Source organism: Thamnophis elegans, chromosome Z (genome assembly GCF_009769535.1).
Source record: "Thamnophis elegans isolate rThaEle1 chromosome Z, rThaEle1.pri, whole genome shotgun sequence".
NCBI classification, from domain to species: domain Eukaryota; kingdom Metazoa; phylum Chordata; class Lepidosauria; order Squamata; family Colubridae; genus Thamnophis; species Thamnophis elegans.
The window spans coordinates 74,824,398-74,848,933 of NC_045558.1; the positions used below are offsets into that span (position 1 = coordinate 74,824,398).

Genomic DNA, 24,536 nt, shown 5'->3' on the forward strand with positions numbered 1-24,536 from the left:
TCATCCCCAGCTGAAGACCACCATGGCCGACGGGGACACGAGGGCTCCAGAAGAACAGCAAGGCCCCTCATCAAAATGCAGTAGGCCATACCCCCCTTAGTTGGAGGAGGGCATGAAGGGCCCCAAGGGGAAGGGGATTCCCAATCCGAGAGGTGGCAAGGCCTTATCCAAGGCTGAGGCCTGCAGACATAAATCCCTTGAAAAGACCTTTGAGAGGGCCCAAAGGCTCTCTCTTTCTTCTGGGCAACCATCTCAGGGTCCAAGCTCAGTACCCCAGATGCAGGAGGTCATCTCTCAGCCCTCTACACAAGGGACGTCTCTCCTTCACTGGTGGATGAGGGATCACAGGGTTCTTCTGCAGTGTCCCTGGGCTATCCTGACTCTTCCTCCATCCATGAGGAATTATGCCCCTTTGCCTGCTCCATCGTAGAGGAGGATCCGCGACCCTCAGGGCATGCAAGCAGGAGCAGATCAGGTGGCTCAAGACCCTCTGAAGATCAGGGACCCAATCTATCCACTGAAATGCAGAGGGTCATAGAACAGGTTCTTGAGAGGGATATTGCAGCCACGCATCCAAAAGCTCCTCTGCCAGGCCTACCCAGAGGTCAGACCAGGGGGGTCAGATACAGGGACCTCCTCTGGGGACGTCCATCACCACAGAGGAGTCCATTTTAGAAGAGGACATCATAGGGGAGCAGGAGTTCTCTGAAGATGAAAACCCTCCCCCTGATGAGCCTGCATTCACAGAATTGTTCAGGCCATTGCTTTTCAAGTTTATATTGCACAAGGCAAAGGCTTCCACCCAATTGGGCAAACCCAGCCAGGGGATGGCAGCCCCCTCTGGATTCCAGGATCCAAAAGAGAGTCTATTCAAGGAGAACGCTCCAGCGCAGGACCTGGTTCTGGTGCCAGAGTTGTTCGTGAATGTGGTTCAGAGCCAGTAGGCACAGCCCAGTTCACTAACCAACCCTAGTGAGGCTGTCAACAATCTCTATTCCGTTGAAAGTAATTTAGAGGACATATTGAAGCTCCTGCAGGTGGATGCCCCGGTTATCTCTCTCACTTCCAATTCCATCCTGCCAGCTGATCTCCTTGAAGGCTCAAAGCTGAGGACAAGAAGGCAGAGAAAGCCTGCCACAAAACTCACCAGGCAGCCGCCTGGTCCATCAGGACTTCCATCTCAGCATCGTTCTTTACTCGGGCCTCGTTGCTCTGGCTGAGACAGTTGAGATCGAATCCTCTCACGGAAGGTTCCAGATGGAAGCATGACCTTAACAAAATCATTGCGGCTCTTGAATACTCAGCTGAAGCTTCTCTCAATGCTGCCAAGTTTGATTCCCGGGTCCTAGCCTCCAATGTGACTTCACACCGTCTGCTATGGCTTCAGCACTAGCAGGCGGACATGAAGTCAAAGTGGAAGCTGGCTTCCACCTCCTTCAAGGGCGGGCAATTATTTGGGATGACCCTAGACAAGGTCTTGATCAAGACCAAAGATAAATGGAAGGCCCTTCCATCTACCTCTAGGAAGGCAGATAGGAAAAATAACACCTGTTTTTGGAAGCAGCCCTCTTTGGGAGGCTGACTCCTCAGGTGTGAGTCCCTCCTACCAGAGATCCTATCCCCAGGCCAGTGACCGTAGCCAGGATAGAGCAACCTTCAGGGATAAGGGCCGACATCAACAGCCCTTTCGGCATCCCTTTTGCGGCGGTTCCAGCAACTGTCCTTACCATCAATCCAAGTGACCACCAATGGGATCCTCCCATAGGTGGCCATCTCCAACTTTACACCGCCCAATGGAGTTGATCACGACGGACGCTTGGGTCTTCAATACAGTGAGGCAGGACTGACCCTGGAGTTCCTCTCCCTTCCCTCGAGGACCTTTGCCCACTGTCCTGTCCCCACCTCCCTCCCCAAAAAACAATGCATGCAAGCGGAAATTCAGCATCTCCTACAGATAAACACCATAGAACCAGTCTCTGTAGAGCAGGAAAAAAGGGGTTTTTACTCCTTTCTTTTCCTTGTCCCAAAAAGCTCCAGGGGGTGGAGAGTCATATTGGACCTGAAAAATATAACTCAACATCTGGCCTACAAGCTTTTCAAGATGAAATCCTTGCAGACGATCCTAGGTTGCATCAGATGAGGGGAGAGGTTGACTTCTATTGACCTGAAGGAGGCGTACTTGCATATCCCAATCCTCAGGTCCCACAGGAGGTTCCCCAGGTTCCACTACGATGGCAGGCACTACCAGTACAGAGCCCTGTCATTCGGACTGTTGTCAGCACCAAGGACTTTTACAAAGATATTGGCGGTTGTAGCAGCCCATCTGCGTTCTCGCCCAATACATCTACTTTGCTATCTAGATGATGAAAATTGATTCAATCAGCAGCCACCAACCAAACTGTCAGGGATGTCCGGATCACCATCTTGAACCTGTAATATCATGGGTCTCGGTAAACCGGGAAAAGAGTCAGCTGATGCCGTTGACCCTCATCTTACATCTCGGGGCACTCATAGACTGTTGCTGAGTGTTTCTATCACCAGATTGCAGGTGCAACCTCACCACCCGCGCATTGGAGACGAGAGTGATCCAATCAACCTTTTGTCAGTTGACCGTCAGATTCAGCCTACTGGTGTTCATCAGTCCAACCAACTCCCGAGGTTCTTTTCAAGATGTCACTCCGCAAGCGGAAGGAATAGACACTCTTCATTGCGACTGGCCCAAGGGCCTTCTGTACGCCTTCCCGCCTCTGCCTCTCATCCCTCAGATCGTATGGAAGATTCTATCAGAGGAAGCAGAGGTTCTACTGGTAGCACCTCACTGGCCCAAGAGGTCCTGATATGCAGAGCTTGTCAGTCTCTCCACACATAGACCATGGAGAATACCTCAGGAGCTGCTCTCCCCCAGCCAGGAGACCATAGTACATCCAGACCCCAGCTGGTTCCATTTGGCCATCCAGCACTTGAGGGGGACCTCCTGAGGAAGGACAGTCTTTCAGACAAGATCATTCATACAATCCAGGCATTTTGACGTCCACCCACGACTCAGATTTATGATGCCACCTGGGCTGCCTTTGCTACCTGTTGCCGGGCACATGAGCTTGAGGTCATCTCAGAGACAATCCTGCAACTGCTGGTCTTCTTGCAGAAGGGGTTGGATAAAGAGTTTTCTCCAAACACCCTTCGCCAACAAGTTGCAGCTCTATCTACCATTTTGACTAGACATTCGCCACTGTCTTTGGGACAGCACCCTCAAGTGAAGAGTTTCCTCAAGGGTGTCTCCAATTTACACCCACCCACAGTTCAGAGGTTCCCTACATGGGACCTTCACTTGTTCTGCGGACCCTGACCAAGACCCTATTCAAGCCCATACATTCAATTGGCCTCTGACATCTGACCCTAAAAATAGTTTTTCTCATAGCCATCACATCGGCTAGGAGGGTGTCGGAGTTGGCGGTCCTCTCCGTCTGACAGGACCTCTGTATCTTTCTTGCTGACCATGATTCAGCTTTTCTGTCAAAAATTAAGTCAATGTTTCATAGAGCTCAAGAGGTGATACTCCCCAACTTTTGCCCTCACCCTCAGCAACCCAAGGAATGAACCTGGCACAAACTGGACATTCAGGGGATGGTTCACAGATACATCAAGAGGACAGAGGCTTTTCATCACTCTGAATCACTTTTTGTTTCCTTTCAGGCACGATCCATGGGATGCAAAGTCTCACCGTCCACCATTGGTCGGTGGTTGAGGGCGTGCATTAAGCTGGCCTACCAGCACCAAGGCAGGGCAGTACCACCTAGACTCACAGCTCACTCCACAAGGAGCGCCACCACCATGGCTGCATGGGTGACGCAAGCTCCAGTGGAGGAAATTTGCAGGGCGGCCACCTGGTCGTCTCCTACTCTGTTTATTAAACACTATCGTATTGACTCCTATGCCGCGGCCGTGGCTTCCTTTCGAAGGAGAGTGTTTTAATGGGTTGTAGTGACTCCGCAAGCCCTGGACAATTCTTCTTCCCTCCCTAGACTTCATAGCTTGGGTATGTCGTATGCTTGGACTCTCCAAGCAGTGCACAGGAGAATGACCATTAGCTTACTTGAACAGTCATACTCTGGGTACTGTGGGAGAATCCAACCCTACCTGGGGTCACTTCGTCTCTTCAGATCGCCTCAGGCTGTTGACAAGTCCAGAAGACACATTGTGGACAAGTCCATCACAGACCACCACCTTCATTTTTAAACTGGCTCTCAATGAGGAGGGGAGGCATGGTTAAGAAAATTAACTCAGTCCTTGGGCGAATAGACTGAATTTAACCCATGCTTGGACTCTTCCGCAGCGCCCAGAGAACAATCAGTCATTTAAGGTAAAATTTTAAATAGTAGGTATCATCCTAAGTCAGTGATGGCGAACCTATGACACGCGTGTCAGTGCTGACACGCATAGCCATTTGGGGTGACACGCACAGGATTTCATGCGATTCATCCTCGGCTCCTGCACGGCCGCCGAGGATGAAAGAATCTGTGCTGGAGGAACGGGGGGGGCAGGACGTGTGATCTCCCCCGCCCACACTCACTTACTGTATCACTGCCGCCCCTTTCTGAGCGCAGGGGCTGCTGGTCATCAGCGCGGCAAGGGAGGACCCGCAGGAGAGGAGCGCGGGAACAGTGCGCGCCTCTCTCCAGTCAGGCCGGCACAGAGAGTCTACTCCTGGGACTGTCGGTTACGACCGCACCACACTTATCTCAGTTCACGGCAGGGCTGTGGAGTCTGCTGCTTCCAGCTCCACGTCCTCATCAACATGCCGCTCTGGCCTGCCCCCGCTATGAATATTCATATTCTTCGCCCTCGCGTCACTAGGAATATTCATAGCAGGGGCGGGCTGGAGCGGCATGTTGATGAGGACGTGGATCTGGAAGCAGCCGACTCCACAGCCCTGGTTCACGGCACCCCAAACAAGTTCAATAATATCAAGGGCAACATACGAAATTGACTGATGAACAAAGAAGTTACTAAGCAGGTATGTTAAATAATTTGTTTTTGGTTTATTAAATACAATTATATATTGCAATTATACATTTTTGTAGTTTAAACTATAAATTGCGCAAAATTATGTTTTTGTCGAAGTGACACACAACGCGAGTTATGCTCGATTTTTTGCCGATTTTTGACACACCACGCCAAAAAGGTTGCCCATCACTGTCCTAAGTAATGTCATCCATTTAGAACCTAAGCATCCATATCCTTAATGGATTACGTTCTATTCATATACTGAATAGGGATATTGTGTTACTGAGTGAATCGCAAGATTCTAATCAAATTTTTCATTTTGGAATTGAGAACTTTGTAATGTAGAGTGTCGGAGAGCCAATTTGGTGTAGTGGTTAAGACATGAGGTTAGAAACTGGGAGACCATGCATTGTAGTCCTGCCTTAGGAACAAAGCCAGTTGGATGATTTTGGATCAGTCACTTTCTCATAACTCAAGGAAGCAATGGCAAATCACATCTAAAAAATCTTGTCTAGACAACTGCAGAGATTTAATGCAGTCTCAGAGTATACATTCTAGGATAGTACAATTATAATATTATTTGATTCTTTATGAATAGTTGAATAAAAATGAGAATTTTGCTTTTCTTCCTCTCAACATGGCATCTTGTTTCAGGACAACAGAATCTATAGCTAGTTCCTGCCTCTTTCCTAAAAGTTATTAGTATCTTATCTGAAGAGTTATGGCTTTCACAACTGGGAGACAAGAAATTAAAAAATATATAACTTCTTTCTTATATAACCTTCCACAATACAATCAATGTACTGATAACTCTCCTCTTGGGATGTTCTGCTGTTCTTAAATATGAATTGCTTTGTGATCATAACAAATAACCTGTGTAAATATAAATTGGCTCAATGGCAGGCAAGATCCTCCACGTGGAACATATTGAACTACTATCAGAGGAATACAAACAACTGAAAAAAGAGGTATCAGGAAAAGAGCTTGTGAAGGGAACATTACATTTCACAGGTTAGTTATTAGAGATCCTTTGATTTCATATGTCTGATGAGTTACCTTGATTTGAAAAATATTTTTATATGTATGTTTGTGTCATGAATGGATTGAGTCATTTCATACTAGACCTAGAAAAAGGGGTGGTTGGAAGATATTTTGAAAAGTGTTTATTGTGAACATAAAGAAAATTGAGGTTCAGCCCTTTGAAGACAACTATACCCTTTGTCTGCTATGTATTCCTCAATTATAGCTTAAAGTATCACAGTTCAATCTGCTACTTGTATGTATGTCAGAGGTAAGCTCCTACCAGTTCGGCCTGGTTCGGCCGAATAAGTAGTAACTTGGCGGCCTGGCTTGCTGGAACCGGCAGTGACCCAGGCCTGCCACACCCCCGAACCAGTTCCCTAGTCACTTACCCCACTGAGTCACTCACCTCCCAGGCAGCTTGCCTGCCTAAGTTGCCACGTGGTGTCTGCCCTGCACCCCAACTGAGATGCCTCCTCCTGCCTAGAGGTAAGTCTTGCTAACCTCCCCTTCTCTGGAGCTTGCTGCCCACTCATCCCCACTGGGCTTGCAACCTTCCTTTCCCCCACCCCTTCCAAGATCCCCATGAGCCCATTTTAGCTCCCAGAGGGCTTCAGGGAGGCCTGCCAGGACCAAAATAGGGCCTGGGGATGCCCCCCACTCATTTTGGCTCCAATGGGGCTTGAGGGAGGCCTGCTAGGCCCAAAATAGGGCCTGGGGATGCCCCCCACTCATTTTGGCTCCAATGGGGCTTCAGGGAGGCCTGCTAGGCCCAAAATAGGGTGTGGGGGTACCTAGCAAGTCTCCCTACAGCCTCCTGGGAGCAAAAACGGGCTGCTGGTGAGGGCTTCAAGGGAGAAAGGAAGAAAGAAATCCTCACCATTTGGAGATCCTCAAGTGCATGGAGCAGGTGTCTTCAAACTTGGCAACTTTAAGACTTGTGAATTTCAACTCCCAGAATTCAGCTGGCTGGAGAATTCTGGGAGTTGAAGTCCACAAGTCTTAAAGTTGCCAAATTTGAAGACCTCTGGCATGGAGCTTGAGTTGAGAGGTTATTGAAAGTGTGGCTGGCTATCCTTGCTCAGGCTAAGCTAATCAATCTTGGAACTCTAAGAATGTCAGATGATCAATGGGCAGGTTCTCAGTTTCAAAACGTCTGGCTTTTCTTCCTCCTATCAAAGATCTTCTGGGGTTCTTCACAGGAAGGGAGAAAGGAAGGCAGGAAGGAGGGAGAGAGAAAATAAGAAAGGGAGGGAAGGGAGAAAGAAAGAGGAGGAAGAGAAGGGAGAAAGAGGGAAGGGAAAGTGAATGAGATATGGATGGATGGATGGATGGATAGAGGGAGGGAGAGAGAGAAAAAAGAGAGGAAGGACAGACCATAAACCTGGCACTAGACACAGCTTCAGAGGATGCTTTGAAACAGCAGAGCAATCCAGGGCTGGGACCTCAGAGGTCATCTAGTACAACCCTCTGCTTGGTTATTTTGGTGCCTCTAACACAAAGGAGAAATTCCCAGATATCCCCAAGCATTGCCAACCTTTCCCCCCCTAGTAAAAAAAACCTTAAGAACAAAAGCTTCATGCTGTATTAAAAAGAATAAAAAGGGGGCTGCTGTGTATTGTTTAATGGACTGCTAAACTGCAAAATGGATGGCTAAATTGGCCACTCCCACCCGGTCACATGACCACCACGCCACTCCCACATGGTCACATGACTGCCAAGCCATGCCCACAAAATAAGCCAAACCCACAGAACTGGTAGTAAAAAAAAAATTGAAACCCACCATGGATGTATGTGTAGATCAGGTCTCATACTTTCTAATTTTTAAGTTCTATGTGAAGATATTTTAAAATCTTCTCTTTTCCAGTCTTTAAGTTTTCTTTATTATTTCTAAAGGGGGTCCATTGGATGAAAGATATTCAGGATTCCCATCTTTCAGTGGCATTGCTCGCCTCACATGGTTGGTGGATCTTTTTGGAGATCTCACTGTCACTTCTGCCACAAGAGAACAGCAAGAAAAAAACTACTTCAGAATGACAGTACATTTTCAGACTCCAAACAAAAGGTTGGTTTTCTTAAGCATTAAAAATGTTCATTAATCAAAATAATTTTATTCTTGCTAATAGCGATACATCATTAGAGAAACATTGTTAATTAATGAATTCATTTATACATTCATTCATCTGACTTTATTAGCAGCCAAACTAAGCAGCCAGTGTCTTTCAAATAGACTGAAATTAAGGCCAGATCATTTTGCCACTAGTCATTAGTAAATAATTTTGCTTTTGGAATAAAATTTATCCTTCATTATGGAAACTATTATTGTAGGTTTCCCCCCCACTATTTTTGATTCTTGATGTTTTCCATGGAAGCATATGATCTGTTTTCTAAATTTTCCACTTTTGTTCTACTTGATTTATTCCATGCTCTTCCATTTCTGCTTCAGGACATTTAGTCCTTGACTTAATATTAGTTCTTGAGTTAATACTATGAATATTGACAGCTAAGCAATATAAGCAGGACATAATTTAAATATGTTGCCTAATATTCTACCATAGTTTCACTGACTTAGGTTTAGGTTAGGTTTAGATTTATTGGATTAATATGCCGCCCTTCTCCCAAGGACTTAATTATAAAATGTTCATGGACAAGGACCAAACTGCCACTTCTGTAGTCAGTTTAACTGAACCTGAGGAGCAGAATCTGTAGCTGAATTCCTGAAAGGGTACTTTTAAAGTCAAGCATTATTGATCTGCAAAAAGAAAAAATAAGAATAGAAAATAAAAATAAGAATAAAGAAAAAAACAAATGTATTAAGAAATTATTTCTCCCTTTATCACAAGTATAAATAATTTTAGTGACTTATCACCTTCTCTTAAAAACAACAAATGATTATTTCTTTCCATATCCTGTCTTTTTTCTATAAACAAATCCTTAAAGCCTTGTTGTTAAGTTCTGATCAACAAAGTTCTATCAAGAGTAATCAGAGATAACAACACACCTATTTTAGTCTTGATCAAATAAATAATGCTACACTACTTGCTTTTACTTTTAACACTTAATCTTTAGTTCCTTCAAATAATATTTTAGAGCTTGATTTCTTTTCATTTTTTCTTTGTCCATCTCACAAAATTTAACAAGCCTTTTTTTGCAACTCTAATATGGGAAAATAATCTAGATGAAACCAAATTCTTGATTTGTTATTTTTATATCCTTGTAATTTTAAAGATGTTATATTTTTTTAAAAAAAATACAGTATAGTGTAATTTTACATCCTCTTATTTTAAATCTTTGTTCATACCAGTATTCAGCAAAATTTGTTTCTCTTCTATAATACCTTTAAAATACAATATATCTATAGAGGCAGTAATGCTAAAAAATAACTACTAGGTCTCCTGTTCAAAAATAGCTTTCAACATATACAAAATTAAAACATTTTGCTCTATTCTGTACCACTTAGTCATTAGGCCACAGGCTCTTATCCGTTATCAGCGAAGCCAGGGTGAAAGGTATCTAATAGATTTCTTTTACAACCCCCGGTATGCCCAAATATGGGAGGAAGAGGCTGTGGCCTAATGACTAAGAAGTCTGCCCAGTATGTAATATACCCCAGGTTCAAATCGCAATAAGGGTATGGCTAGCTGATGAGAGCTAAATAGCTTGAAATAGATCTACACTAGTCTCCTTTTATTTATTTATCAGCACAAATACAACAAAATGTAACAAAAAGGCAACAGTAAAAATATTGGGTTTCTGCCTGGATGGTCTCTTGTGACGAGCCGAAGGACAGAGAGTGGAAGTAGTGATCTTCCTCCCATATATATATTCTTTATCACCAAAAATTAAATACAAAAGAAAGAAAAGAAAAGAAAGAGACTAACAAACACCCAGCATTTACAAAAAAGGAAAAAAAAATATTTATGTACAACCTCAAATATCAAATACATCTCTAACGTTAAACATAAAAAAAAAATCCATTCCACCTGAATGCTGAAAGATGCTTAAAAAAACAAATAGGTTGTCTTATAATTAATTATAAAATCTTATTTCAAATCTATCTGGACCCTTAGTTGAGCCTTGCAGTGAGATGGGTGGCAAGTAAATTTAACAATTAATAGTTCATTTGTAACTTTTCAAAATTTTAATCACTCCTTCACTGTTTGTTTCAAAAACAATTATATTTAAATCCTTACACTTATATTTAAAACTTCTTTCACTAAAGATTCAAGAAAACTGACCCATATTTTCAAATGTGTTAATCAAATGTTTCCTAATAGCTGAAAAGTACTTAACCAATTTTTGAAAGGATTAGAAAACGAAGTATGGAAATTGAATGTCCTTTTGAAGGCCTAGACCAGTGATGGTGAACCTTTTTTGGTTCACGTGCCAAATGAGGGGGGAAGTGCAGGGAGGTCGTGCGCAGGCGTGCCACACCCATAATGTAATGCGCGACCCCAGTGCACGTGTGCATGACCAGCGCTCCCCTCCATTTTTTGCATGCTTTTTTCATCCTCCCTAGGCTCCAGAGGCTTTATAGGAGCCTGGGGAGGGAGAAAACAGCCTCCCCTGTCCCCCCCCAGGGCCCTCCGGAGGCTTCAGGAGTTTCCTGAAGCCTCCGGAGCGCAAAAAAAGGTCCTATAGGCAAACCGGAAGTTCAGGAATGGATTTCTGGTTTGCTCATAGGGCCGGTTTTAGCCCTCTGGAGCCCTCAGGGGCCTTACGGAGGCTTCCCTGAAGGCTCTGGAGGGCAAAAAATGACCCTACAAGCAAACAAAAAGTCACTTCCGGTTTGTCTGTAGTGCTTTGTCTGTAGTGCCGTTTTTAGTCTTCTGGAGCCTTCAGGGACCTTCAGGAGGCTGAAACTTTTGGTTTGCCCATAGGGCCGATTTTTTGCGCTCCGGAAGCTTCAGGGAAGCTCCTGAAGCCTCCTGAGGGCCTCGGGGGGGGGGGGGGAGGCTGTTTTCTCCCTCCCCAGGCTTTAATGAAAATTAATGAGAAAGTATGGCAAGTTAAAGGAAGAGAAAGCGTAGGGTAGAAGGGGGAAGAAAAAAAAAGAATTGATTTCTGACTCTTTTTAACACAGTCGAATAAGGTAGTAACATACAACCTAGTACAATAGTAACATGAACTAGCCATTTCTGTAACAACAAACCAAATTGTCAAAACCCAAAATTAAAGTTTCATTTTTCATTTCATTTTACCCCCACATCAAGCACAAAGTCCAGAAGCAATATTCTTTGAGATCTATGCAAACAGCTTCTGAATGTCATACTACTCTCTTAGCTTTCAGCTGACATATAGGGCTCTAGATCTATTCTGTTCCTTGGCAGTTTCCTATTGGCGTTATTCCAATGACATAATCCATTTGCAGTTGCTGAATATATGGCAACTCTTACTTATGGCTATATAACTATGACAGAAGCTTAGATTTCAACATCTAACATGAGTGTCTGATAAACATAAAAGTATTGTTAATATATTCTCTGACCAAATACATGAAAATCCTTTTGGTGAGGGCACTGCAAAATGCACAAAAATGGAAAGACTAAAATATCACCATAGAGAATGGCTGATGAGAATCACAGAATTAGCAGAGATGACAAAATTGGCTTGTTTAATTAGAGAAAAGACAATAACCTATATTTATAACTGACTGTTAAAAAAAATAAAGTGACACTTCATCCTTTCCTTCCTGTTTCCATTTTTCTTCAGTTACTTATTATTTTTCTTTCCTTTCCTTATTTTTTCTCTTTCAAAGTTTGTATGGTTTTGATTCTTTTAAAATATTTATTTAATAAAATAATACATATAATAAAGTCTTTGGAGAAGGGTAAACTTTACAATGTGTTCTAAAGGAGGCATCACATGTAAATTAATATTCCCACAAACATAAAGAATCAGAAGTGGCCCACAAAATATCCATGAAATGTCATCATAGGGTATTTTGCTATACTTTGTCATAAACCTGCTGTGATGAGATGCCCCTTTTTCAAAATATATGTTATCATTGTGCATTCTTTTCTCTATTTCCTAATAAAATATTCACAAGTTATAGTCTTTCAAACCAGTTCATAAAAATAGATTGTAATCCCAACATCGCTTGATTCCAATATATAAAAATATAGGAATGTGACTGTTTTGTTGTATTTTTCAAGATGCACTGTGTCATTTCTCTTTATCTGCTTTCTTGTCCCTGGGTTCCAACTACTCAAATTCACTAATCACTGTGACATTATTTTATTATTTTGATTTTAGTTTGAACAACAATGGTCATTGCATGATTCCCACTGACATAATGTACCAATCTGGTAATAATCAGTAATTCATAGAACATGTTCAGTATACATTACTTGGCAAATGCATTATGCAGTATACGCCTACCCATTCAAGGCTATAATATCTGAATCTTTTTTGTCCCCTGCTATTGTCAAAATGTTAGTTGGTGCAAGGAGAGTCTATTTTTTATTGAAAGTGCATGCAAGCAAAGCACACAACTAAACATAAACCAAGGAACCATAGCAATTCTATATATTCAAACCAGTGGTGGGTTACGACTGGTACGCCCTGGTATGGGTGTACCGGTGCCTGCCAGGAGCACTGGGTACTGGTATGGTGCTCCAGAGGGCCCATCCACCCACCCACCGTCCTTATCTGTATTTGAGCTCTTCGGGGCTTCCACGCAAGTGCACAGAGTGTACGGCATGGTGCTCCACCGAGCAGCTGGAGCATCGCGGAAGTGTCACGGAACATCACAGACAGTAAGTATGCATGTGCACACTGCGCACCTTCATGTGGTGGACATCGAGCCCCGTTGCACATACCGGTGGCACCAGGTTCCGGAACCCACCACTGATTCAAACAGTACAAATGACAAACCAAGCAATGAATCTTTAGTGCTGGTGGCAATTATTTACATAAAGTTCACAAGATTGGATTAATTAATGTTCACAATTTTTCCATCTTTTGGACATCTTTTAAACAATTCTTTGGAAAGTTTTATTTCTTCCTTTTAAAAAAAGTCCTTCTGCTTTAACAAAGGCCCCTGACTTGGATTGAAGAAAGGGCTCCAGGGATGAAACGAGAGAAGAAGATTAACTTCTGTTTTAAAAGTGGGTGCTTGGAATGCCTCCCTGTGGCTCCACGTTCACCAGTTGGTCTTTTCATGCAAGACCTGATTATCTTTGCCAAAAAACTTTTGGGACAGATCCCCAAAGAGGAGCTGATAGCTGAGAAAAGGCGGATTCTGCTGTGTCTCAGTCTTGCTGAGGAGATTCAAATGCACTGCGAACAGCCATCAAAATTCTACTCTTGAAAGTGTGTGAAACTACAGGAATCACCATTTTAAACTGTTTCTTGCACTCCCTTTTAAAAATGTTCTTCTTCTAATGTGCCAGCTTCTCTATTCTATTAAGCAATATTTTTCTAACAAAGCCATGTTGATCTGGCAACACGGGGTATATAGGTACTGTCTTGCCTTACTGCAAAGCAACTTTCTAATCAAAAATTAGTATGCCTGCATGTCTTTTAGAAGTGCAATAGCAAGAGTGTCATTTATTCACAATATTTATTATTGAGGAGAAAAAAATATTTCTTAGCAACAAAATATTTCTCTGAAACACTTTAAATTCTATATCTAAGCCTTTGTGTATATTACTTAAATGTTTACACAGATATTAATTAGTGTGCTGTTAATAAACAGCTTTAAGTTTATTTTTGGCCTCTGTTCAGTCTAAGTTGCTTTTTAACTGCAGTTGTACAAAACATTGAAAATAGTGCCCTTTCTTATATTCATCTCTATTCAGCCCAAGACTACAACTTAGCTTTTCAAGATAGAAAACTGTACTGAAAGGATAGTGAATGAAGGAAAATTTCTGGTTGTGAAGGTGGTTTTTGTTGTTGTTGTTGCTGTTTTTGATTTGGCAACTATATATCACGATGACCTGGTTTAAACATAATGTTGTGTAAATTATGAATTAGTCAATAAATGTTATTTGAAAAATTGGTTTTAGTATAATACATGACCAACCCATTGAGCTTTACCTTGAGAATTCAAAAATCTTCCATATTTTTATCTGTTAACAAGTACATCTAAAAGTGGTGATTGCTTATCTGTTTCTTCCTCTATTCTTCGTCTGACATATAGTTTACAATGGAGGAAGAAACAGCTAGGCCTAGAAACCATAGCTTATCGCAAGGCCAACAACATTCCATGCATTCTGAATTTCAATAGCAATCATCTACTGTTACACAAAAAAGAGTTGCATCATAACCCTATTCGGCAGGGTGGGAACCTACTGTAGTACCCAGCAAGCCAAAAAGCTGGAAAGTAGGTACGTACATGAACAATTCAAGTAGAATAGGTACCCAAAATCATTTGTCACAAGATGTCTGTGCAACAATGAGGAGAGGAAGGAAGAAACAAAGTACAATACTAATGACATGACACACTCTGTCATACATCAAAAACATTTTGGAAGCATAGAATGCAAATTCTGAGATCTGCAAGTGGGCCTAGTACACCACCCAAAGCAGAAGTGGTATTCAACAGGTTCTGACCAGTTCTGAAGAACCAGTAGCGGAAATTTTGAATAGTTTGGAGAACCGGTAAATACCACCTTTAACTGGCCCTGCCCCATCTATTCTCTGCCTCCCTAGTCCCAGCTGATTGGGAGGGAATGGGGATTTTGCAGTAACCTTCCCCTGGAGTGGGGAGGGAATGGAGATTTTACAGCATCCTTCCCCTGCCATGCCCACCAAGCAACCCCACCAAGCCACAGCCACAGAACCGGTAATAAAAATTTTTGAGTTCCACCACTGGCCCAGAGGCTATCATACAAGGACAAATTAGGCATTATAAAAATTGCTTGGAGGTGGGAGATACTTCAAATTTAATCTACAGAATCCCCTGCATGAATTGCCGCTGTAACTATGTAGTACAGACACAAACAAGTAGTCAGACAAGGAGATTCAAACTCATTGGTAGCCTCACACTACACACACATTCAATTTTGAAACTACTAAGATTATTGGATGAGCAGGCACAAAAACAGCTAGGGAAGTGATTGAAGCCTGGGATACAGGCTCCACATCAGTCAACAGGAGCGCTGATTTGCCACCTGCCTATCAAGTACTTAGAAAGTGATGTCTGGGCAGCACAAGCAAGCAACAACTAATAAGTTAAAAGCCAGCCATCAACACACCCCAATCAACATCTAAAATAGGCACTAGAAATACAACACACAGAACAGCACACACTCTGCTAGTGAGAAGTTCCCTGAAGATAGGCTCCAGCAGGAGTCTGAAAGCTTGGAAGGCAAAACTTGTGTTCTGGTGACCGACCCAGGTTGGATCCTGCTGTACTAATTTATCTTACTCTTTTACCTTCACTCTCTCTTACCTATTATATTTTATTCTCTGTTATCTCATACTAACTATTTTATCTCATTTCATTATCTTATATCATTTTATGGTATTTTATTATGGCTGATGCTCACATAATTAATAAATAAAGTATATCAAATCCTATATTCTGAAGTTCACCAAGCTTCAAAATTACCAATTGCTGGCTTTTGGTAATTAATACTTGACAATAAATAAATACAGTAGAACCTCTGGTCACAAATGCTTCTGACCACGACCAAATCAGGTTCCAAAAAAAAAATCAATTTTTTTTTTCTTTTTGCAGCTGATTTTCCTTTCCATGCCATTTTTTTGGGTAAGTGGCAAATTTTCAAAATTAGATTCGGGTCACGACCAAATTGGGTTGCGACCAAAGTTATGGAATAAATTATGGTCGTGATCAGAGGTTCTAATGATATAGCTTTTGATTTGAAAACCCAAATACAATTAATCGATAATTGCATTTTCTCTAAAGATTTTCCCAGAATTGAAAAACTCTGTAGAAATTTACTGAACAAATTTATGTTTTGCAAATATTTCTGTTACATACACTGGAATTTTTTTAGAATGTAAATTAATATTAGAATTACCTTTCCCCACAAAATAATTTCTGTTTTCTAACTCTCTGGATTACTTTCTAGCTAAAGCCTGTATTTTGAGGGAGGTAATTAAGGAAAAGATTTTTATAAATTTATCCTAAACACTTCCCAAAGCCTAGCAAGAACCAGAAGAGGTTTCCAAGTCTCACAATTTCATCTGATCAGAGCAGAGGCCCAGCCGACAAGCATGGCTTCCCCAGGCAATCATGGAGACTTGTTTGAAAGCCTCTTCAACATAGGTGCTAGGCCCTGATGTAGCTGAACTCTTTTTGGTTTTTCAAAGCTTTTTGCTATTTATCTATTACCTCTATGGCCTTCCACATAATTACCTTATGCTTGCTTAATAAACCTGCATGTTTGTTTAAAACAGCAGGATCAGGACTAGCAGGTGGTATAATCATTAACCAAGGCTGTCAGCACTAATTTTCGGTGCCCCTCCTTCCCATACCTGGAGCACGCTGTGGATCTTGGTTTGGTTGCTGGCCTGCCTCTAGTAGCTCTTGGAGCCTCTTTCATGGCAAAGTGGGAAGGCTTGCTCCAGCTGCGGCTCCCATGGTGCCGGACTCTTGACTGCCAACACATACCAGTGTTGAAGGTCTTGGGGGATCGTTAAGCCCATCTTTGTAGCACTCCATCAAGGCTTCTGGGGACCAGTCATGCATATGGCAGGTCAACTTGCGAAACTCCTGGGTGTATTCTGCTACTGACCTCTACCCCAGATTTCATCCTAGTTCTAGCCTTACATTTAGTTAGGGGGTCCTCGAACGACATATGGAGCATCATAAACTGGTCGTAATCTTTCAGCTGGGTGGCATCATCATTTTGAAGGGTGACCATCCATTCTACTGTAGTTCCTTCCAGGGCCATGTGACACATCTTACTTTGCCTGCTTATGAAGCAAAATCCTCCCCATACTCCTGCATGTGAATTATGGCTCCAGTTCTTCCCACCTGAAAAGGATTCTGATGAGTCTGAGTCTGAAACTGATTTCCCTCACTTTTGAGGTAGATGACAACTCATTTTGTCAAGAGTGTATAAAAACACCCATACAGGAGCTAAAATCACTAAAACTCTGGTTTACCATTCAGATTATACCTGTCAGGGAATAAAATTCACTGCACACATGACCAGATACAATACGCCATCTGCTCTAAAGATAGCCAACTGGCGTGTCACACTCTACAGGAAGCAAGGTTCACCACTAAAGGATGGATGTATGCATTTGTGGGGGGAAATATTCCCAACAGTTACCTTATAACCACACTATACTTGGGAAAAGCTCAGGAATGACTGTTAAGTTTGATGCTTGTAACCCTTAATTTGCTGACTAAAACTAATACTCAAATGAGAACTACCAAAATAGATTGTCTCCAGATTCCCTTCTAGCTAAAGAAGGAAGATTCAGTGGAAACTTTAATCTAACCAATTGCTGTATCCAGATAGATAACGGAAAAGCAGTTGAAGAAATCACAGACTGTACAAGAAATCTCGCCCATGTTCCTGTTCAAACCTGGGATGGATTCTTAGATACCTCTAGATGGTTTGAAGGAATGTTTGGAGATTGGAAGATAATTTTGTTCCTCATAGGTCTAGCCTTTGGAGGATTGATGATATTACCTTGTTTGATACCTGTAATAAGATCAGTTGTTACTAGCACAATTTCTGGAATAACAGTTGTGAGTTCGGGACGACAGGACAAGCCTGCCAAGATTCTTATTTTGGCACCAGCACCAAAGCAATATTCACCATTGTTCCAGTAATAGGAAGCATCCTATTGCCTTAAAAATGGGGAACTGAAAGGATTAGAGCATTTACAGTGTTCCCAACTCAATTTTTGATTCCCTTCAAAGTAAGCTGCATAGTGCATTACCTGCAAAGATAAAGCCTCCAGGCTAATTACCAAATAGCCTTGCTTATAACTTAAAATGTGTAGTCTCAACAACCTAATGTGAGATAGTACTCCCCTAACAAAGCTCTGGCTATATGCCAGAAAATATTCTTTTCCCTTTTCTGAGGTCCATTGTTTTCAGAGCACTGAGAAAAGCATGAGGTTTGCATGAACCATGGAGATGAAATAATGTTTCTATACCAATGACTATCTATGCAAGAAATATGTGTAGACTATAAAAATATAAAAAGTGTTCGTTAGTGCCCATGCCTGCTTTTCTCTCTGCCTTGCTGTTTAAGGTGGGAGATTAAAGGTCACAGGCAAACTGGTAGCGGCGGCGGAAAGAGGTTCTGCCCACCTGCACAGATGTTTCTGCACATGCGCAGAAGCGTCGCATGAGCAAACTGATAGTAAAATAAATTGAAAACCACCACTGTAGAGCAGGGTGTCAAACTTGATTTCTTTGAGGGTTGCATCAGGGTTGTGTTTGACCTTGGGGCCAGAGTGGGCGTGGCCAGGATGGCCATGGCCAGCTGAATGTGACTCATGTCAGGGTACCTGTGGTGGCCCAAGTGCTCTGCCAGTGAAAACAGGCTCCCAAGCTCTGTTTTTGGCTGTGAAGTCCTCCTGCAATCCTTTGCCAGTGAAAAGAGAGCTCAGGAGGGTTGTGAGCTAGTCCTTTGCTGTTTCCAGTGGCCCTTCTGGCCAGATCTAAGCACCCCGCAGACCAGATCTATCCCTTGGGCCTTGAGTTTGACACCCTTGCCCTAGAGATTCCAGTATCATGCCTGCAGCCATGTTTCTTTTGGATCTTTGGCTTGCCACATTTCTATTCTACTATGTTGTTTCTATAGTGGGAAATTGGGATCATCTGCTGCCTGTGCAAACTAGTTTAGGAAATCCAATTATTATCAATTAAACTTACATTTAGCAAGATAATATAAATAGGAATAACATATCAGCTGATGAAAACAATAATGATTATCTATCAAAACATGATTAAATAATCTGATCTTCAAATACCAGGACGGAAGGGGCAAGGCATCACTCCTAAAGTAGGATATTCCAAAGCATGGATGCTATTATAGTCTTTGAGACCCAAACAACACTTTTAATTGGACTTGGAAATCTAGCAGTATTCAACAAAGCAACTGAAAATATATTATAGCGGCAGTGACCAACATGAGCTAGCTTCTAGGCTGCTACATGTTATCTTATTGCAGTTTCTTGGCCAATTTCAATGCATATACTGAATTTTTGGAGGAGGAGTGGAGGTGCCTTCAAGTTAGCACTGATTCCTGATAACTGCGTCTATAAGTCCGTGCAGTATTCTTGGCATGATTTCAGAAGTGGCTTACCATTGCCTGCCTCCTAGAACTGAGAGTAAGTAATTGGTCCAAAATAATCCAGTTGATTTTGTGTTTAAGAAAGAACTAATACTGACCGTCTCCTGGTTTCTAGCTGGATCCAGTACGCCAAATTGGCTCTTCATAGAGTATGCGGCAGGAATGGCTATGAGGATGGGGGTTAATATTTGCCAGACTTTAGAATCCAGTTGGGGCTACAATTGGCAGAATATCCTAGGGGAGGGAGAGGTTCCTGGCTTGACTGCTACTTAACCAAAAATTCAGAGTCCTGGGGATCTCCAAATTCAGAACATGCTCCTTCAAGGAGAGACCAACACCATCAAGAGTCAGCAACAGAGCCAACATCTTTCTGAGCAATAGCAACTTCATTTTGCTGGGATTAAGTCTGAACATCTTTCTGTCCATTCAGCTCTCCATAGCTTTATAATCCTGGGTTAGGACTTCCATAGCATCTTGACTTGGCATGTAAAGTGGATAATTTCCCGCTCCCCATCACTTTGTAAATCATCGCGTAGAAAAAATGGTAGAGATGAATTAATCTACACCATAAGGTGTCCTCCCCACCCGCCCGCTCGCTGCCGACTCATTTACCCGAATTCTCGTTTTGCTTCTCTTTAGCGTCGTGGGCGGTAAGTAGCGCGCCTCCTTCCCGAGCCCTGGTTGGTTCCCGCTTTTCCTAACGAGGTAGTGGGAGGCAGCTCGGTGGGCGAGAGAAGCGGCTACTGCTTAGCGAAGTCTGCGAGGCGGTCCTGGGGCGTGGGTTTTCTATTCCACAAATCCTGCCCTACGTTTCATTCTGTTTCCGCCAACTGCGTTGCGACCTCTCTTTGTGCTGCTTCTAGGCGGACAGCCTGGAATAGCCCTCCCGCCCTTCCTGGTCACTGGGGATTTCTCCCGGAGCAGGATCGACGTCCGGAGTCATCAAATACTGGAGACGTGCCGTGATTGGTAGCTTAAATAAGAGGCGTTTTCCAGCGATTGTGGAAATCCGGAGCTCTAATCAGGTTGTTTTCGTCTCTCCTGGAAAGTGAACGGTCCTTTCCATTTCAAAGCCAAGCAAAGGGGCGAGGATTCTTTTGTCTCTTTGATTTTTGTTCCTCCTTTCTCTCCTCACCGGACACTTGGGGTCTTTTGCAATCACCACGCCTCACCCCTATTCCGCTCTTGAGCCATCTCTTACTTTTTGCACCCTTTAAAGACGGAATGCTGGAAGGAATGCCGCTCCTACTGACAGCTTCCAAGTACATCTGAGTAAACCAGGCAGAAAGAGGAACCCTCCACTAAGAAAAAAAAAAGGGGAGAAATGAGCCCTTTTCAGCAGGGAATATTACTGTTGCTCTTCTTATTCCTAGAGGTAAGTTGAAAGGGCCAAAAATGACCTCTGTAAATCCAGTTCATCATTTGGAAATGTTCTACACAACACCGTTGTGGTGAAAGTGAGCTCTGAGTTTGCAGCGATTGGAGCAGCCAAGTTGAGGGGAGACACCGAAACATTTCTCAAAACTGTACCCAGGATTTGGAAGAGAAGGGTTCTTTGTGCCAACATTGCTTTCTCTTTTGTTAGAGGGGATGCTTGATAAAGTCTGAAATTACTCAGATAACATACGTTTTGCCATCTCAGACCAGATTTTATATGTATGTTATTTTCCAATTAATAATTCTTTTTCTCCCTGAAAAGCAGCTCTGGGATATTTAATGAAACATAGAAAAGGCTACCTAATGTTTTGAGGCAAATTTTCTCCATTAAATTCCCGTACAGGAAATAATAAGGCTTTGTTAAGATTCTATTTTTCCTTGCCTGATTGATTTGCTGTTTTTCCCAAGTTGCCTGCAATGCACATCTTGGATTTAAACAATGATTTTTAACTATATGGCCTGTCTGTAACTAAATAAAATTTCAGTGTGAAATTATCTCCTCCCCTCCTCCATTAATTTTCTTTCTTATTATACACTTTGGTTTATAAAGAGAGCACCAGGGTGTGGAAGAGGTTTATCACATAAGCTTTTTGAGTCTCTACTGTGTTGATTATGAAATAATCTCTCTCTATTTAAAGTATTTTTTATGGGGAAGGTCACAATCACATTGTTATGTTTTAAACTTCCTAAAGAGGCTGAGTCCTAAATGGTCTAAAGGCTTCCAGCTGTGTGTATGTAATCCATATGTCTGAGGAGCCTGCTGCTAGAAGTGCACATTTGCCAGGGAGGTTTCTTTCCCCCATAGGAATAGCTGTGAGGGTGTGACCATTGTTTATTATGGGTGTTGTGAATTCAACTGTTCTCATGCCTGCCCTCTTGTGAGTTGCAACATATGCTCAGGGTTGCTGTACTCATTTTGGTATGTACATTTTTAATGCTATTATACATTTCTCCCAAAAGCTGAATTATATAAGCTAAACTCAGCAGGTTATCATTAGAAAGACTTTGGAGATTTTTATGTGCTGAAATGCTCTATTTGCAATTTCAGAAAAGTAAGGATAGGTGATAATTATGCAAAAAAGTTATGCTCACGTCCATATGTCCATATTTAGATTTCACGAAGCTAAGATAAAAAGCTAAATTCTGAGTTAACCTGACATGCCCTAAGGCTAGATAGAATTGAACAACCCAGACTATTTATATGTCAGGTCAGGTCATGGGGAGCAAATGAAATGCATGATTTGAACCTAGAGACAGTTATGACATTGTTCTTTCCAGAAATTAGTAGAAGAATATACAATAGCCACAGTTTATAATGTAAAACTGGAGAATCTCTTCAGTAAAAGTATGTTATTTTCTGTTAAAACAACAAACATTTAATAATAGGTAAATTTAATTTATGCAATTAATTATATTATTCATACCATAAATTATATGCCAGCATTTTCTGATTGGCATCCAATTCCTGTGATACCATTCTTTCCTAGACTCACCCAAACATGCCAAAAGATCAATTTAATTTTCCTTAAAGGATATATGTGAAGTATGTGCTTCTTGGGTTCCAGCTTTCCTTGGAAAATGTCAGGAATGAAGAATCAGAACCAGAACCAAGTTCCAGTTAAGAAGATTTATTGCTCAAGCCTATACACAAGAATCTAGTCACCTAATGGTCAGCAATATATTGACACTAAATAAGAGTCAACAGAATTCAAGGGTGACTGGACTTGGAGGAACATTTGTGGGCATGCAGAATTGTCTCTTGATTCAAACCAGGTTTTGCCTCTTCATCTCCTACAGATAGCATTTACAGAAATAGCCGCAATATCCTCTTGAGTATTTCATTGCTTTGATTGTTTTCATTTGGATGAAGCATAAACATGTTTTCCAGATTTTAATACTGAGCGAGCCTCAGCTTTCATTTCTAGATTTTAGTGATCTTTCAGCTTTGGTAAATTAAAAGTTACATATAAATGCTGTCACTGCCTTTATAAGTCTGGGAGATTAGGGGTTTTCTTTGGTTGAAATTAGGCTCATGGCCAATTGGGCATACAACAAATACAGTAAGCTTGTGGGATACTGTTTTGATCCTTGTCTCCTCAAGAATTAGAAATATAATGATGGGCTTCAAAAAAAGCATTTTATTATGCTATAAGCCTTGAATTTCATATTTGGTACTTTAATGACTAATGATGATGCAAGATGTTCTTGAGGTATATTAGTATTGCATGATAACTTGACAAGTCAAAAGTAAAGAGTCTAGAATAAATGATAGAAGGAATACCTCAGCTCTTTGTATGGAAGACTATATGCAAGCTTTCTCATTTTATTGGCTTTCTTGGCATCCTGATGTTATAGAATTGGCCCACTCTGTGAAGTTTTTTTTAATATGAGTGTACAGATCCTGAAGGTCTCATTCAGTTCAAAATATAGGATCAAGTGCAGATGTTGATACTTTTCCATCCTCACACTTTTTTGAAAAAATATTGTGCTGCCCTGAGTTAGGATTTCATTTTAATCTGTCCTGTAGAATTTTCTTTCTAAAAACCCAAAGCTGGTTAATTTCTCAGTCTCACTGCTTCCTCTTTGCTATCAGTAACATCTCGTTTTTCTAAATAATATTGCCTACTTTCACCCAATTTTTTTGAATCATTTTACATTAAATGTTTGTGCCCTTCTCCAAGTCATAGAGGAAATTGCATATTAGACCCAATATATTATTTCTAAGGAGTAGTGGACTTCAAATAACTTAATAACGGGTTCTCTGCCCTAATGACTGGCTGGGTAGGCATGGCTGAGTGGTCATGTGACTGAGTAAGCATGGACAATTTGATGTCACATCGAGAGGCACTTAACCTCACTCGGCCTCTCATGACCATGGGGATTCTGTAATGATCGTAAATGTGAAAAGCAGTCATAAATCACTTTTTTCAGTGCCATTGTAACTTTGAATGGTCACTAAATGAACTGTTGTAAATCAAGGATTACCTGTGAAAAAATACCAAAAGCTTATTTGGTTGCAAAAAGCTGTCCTAAATTTCAATCATTAGATCAGAAATGGGGGAATACACACTGAAGATCAATGAGTCACAGCTGTCATGGAAGGTTAAACCATTCTGTCTGAATACTTTCCTTTTTCTCAGCAATACCTGCAACCCAGAGTTACAAATCAGACAGATGTCAGAGCACATTGAGGAATTAAAATAGTTAAAATACAGCCAACTCTTGGTCATAAAGTGAAACTTTTTAGCAGAGAGGTCATTTAAGATCTCCAGAAAGTGGGTGGGCATATTTGGCCTACAAAATGCTGAACTAGAGACAAATTAACATTTGAGTGAGGGCTAATCCCATTCTGTCTTTGTTCAGACCTTGCTGTAGGAAATTTTTGCCTATCTCTTTATCTCTTAATTGCTGACACCTGCTGTGGGCTATTAAGGAAGGTGGAGCTGCTTTCTCCCTCTAAGAAAACATGTTTCTCCATTTCTCATCCAGGGAAATATACGCTTCCTTTTTAATATTTCTCAAAATATTTCATTCTTCTAGGAGAGCGGTGGGTGCTAACTTTCTACAAGTTAACTTTCTACTATGAACTCTTTATTATTCACTGTTGTGATTGCTTAGTTTGTCACTGTTCGGCCCAGAAACTCCCAGGAGAGGGAAATGGTCAATAGAGACCATTAATGTCAATGAGCATGATAATAATGACTCAGCAGTATTAGGCAGCAAAAAGAACAGCAGAGACAGGATGCAAGAGACCTTAGCATATACTATACTAACTTTTGATTTCAGCCCTATATTAGATACAATTACTAATTTCAAATTTTATACTTGTCCTTTTATCCCTCA

General features: G+C 41.7%; 2 protein-coding genes and 1 long non-coding RNA gene across 5 annotated transcripts in view; 2 read left to right on the forward strand and 1 right to left on the reverse strand.

Moving 5' to 3' along the window:
• BLVRA (biliverdin reductase A) overlaps positions 1-14,026 on the forward strand; it is a 39,612-nt gene extending 25,586 nt beyond the window's left edge. For all 3 annotated transcript variants that reach the window (XM_032235605.1, XM_032235604.1, XM_032235606.1), the window contains 3 exons: positions 5,908-6,015; positions 7,921-8,089; positions 13,063-14,026. In XM_032235605.1, the coding sequence (XP_032091496.1) occupies positions 5,908-6,015; positions 7,921-8,089; positions 13,063-13,336 (551 nt within the window). In that variant the 3' untranslated portion in view covers positions 13,337-14,026. The remainder of the gene's footprint in view (positions 1-5,907; positions 6,016-7,920; positions 8,090-13,062) is intronic.
• The window catches only part of LOC116521011, a 39,042-nt gene extending 18,952 nt beyond the window's left edge, over positions 1-20,090 (reverse strand). The window contains exons 1-2 of the long non-coding RNA XR_004256874.1: positions 19,869-20,090; positions 7,808-8,019 (exon numbers count right to left, since the gene is read on the reverse strand). This is a non-coding gene — a long non-coding RNA (uncharacterized LOC116521011). The remainder of the gene's footprint in view (positions 1-7,807; positions 8,020-19,868) is intronic.
• A 190-nt stretch (positions 20,091-20,280) lies between these two features.
• The window catches only part of VOPP1 (VOPP1 WW domain binding protein), a 75,884-nt gene continuing 71,628 nt past the window's right edge, over positions 20,281-24,536 (forward strand). Inside the window, exon 1 of the mRNA XM_032235607.1 lies at positions 20,281-20,631. Within this exon, the coding sequence (XP_032091498.1) occupies positions 20,581-20,631 (51 nt within the window). The 5' untranslated portion in view covers positions 20,281-20,580. The remainder of the gene's footprint in view (positions 20,632-24,536) is intronic.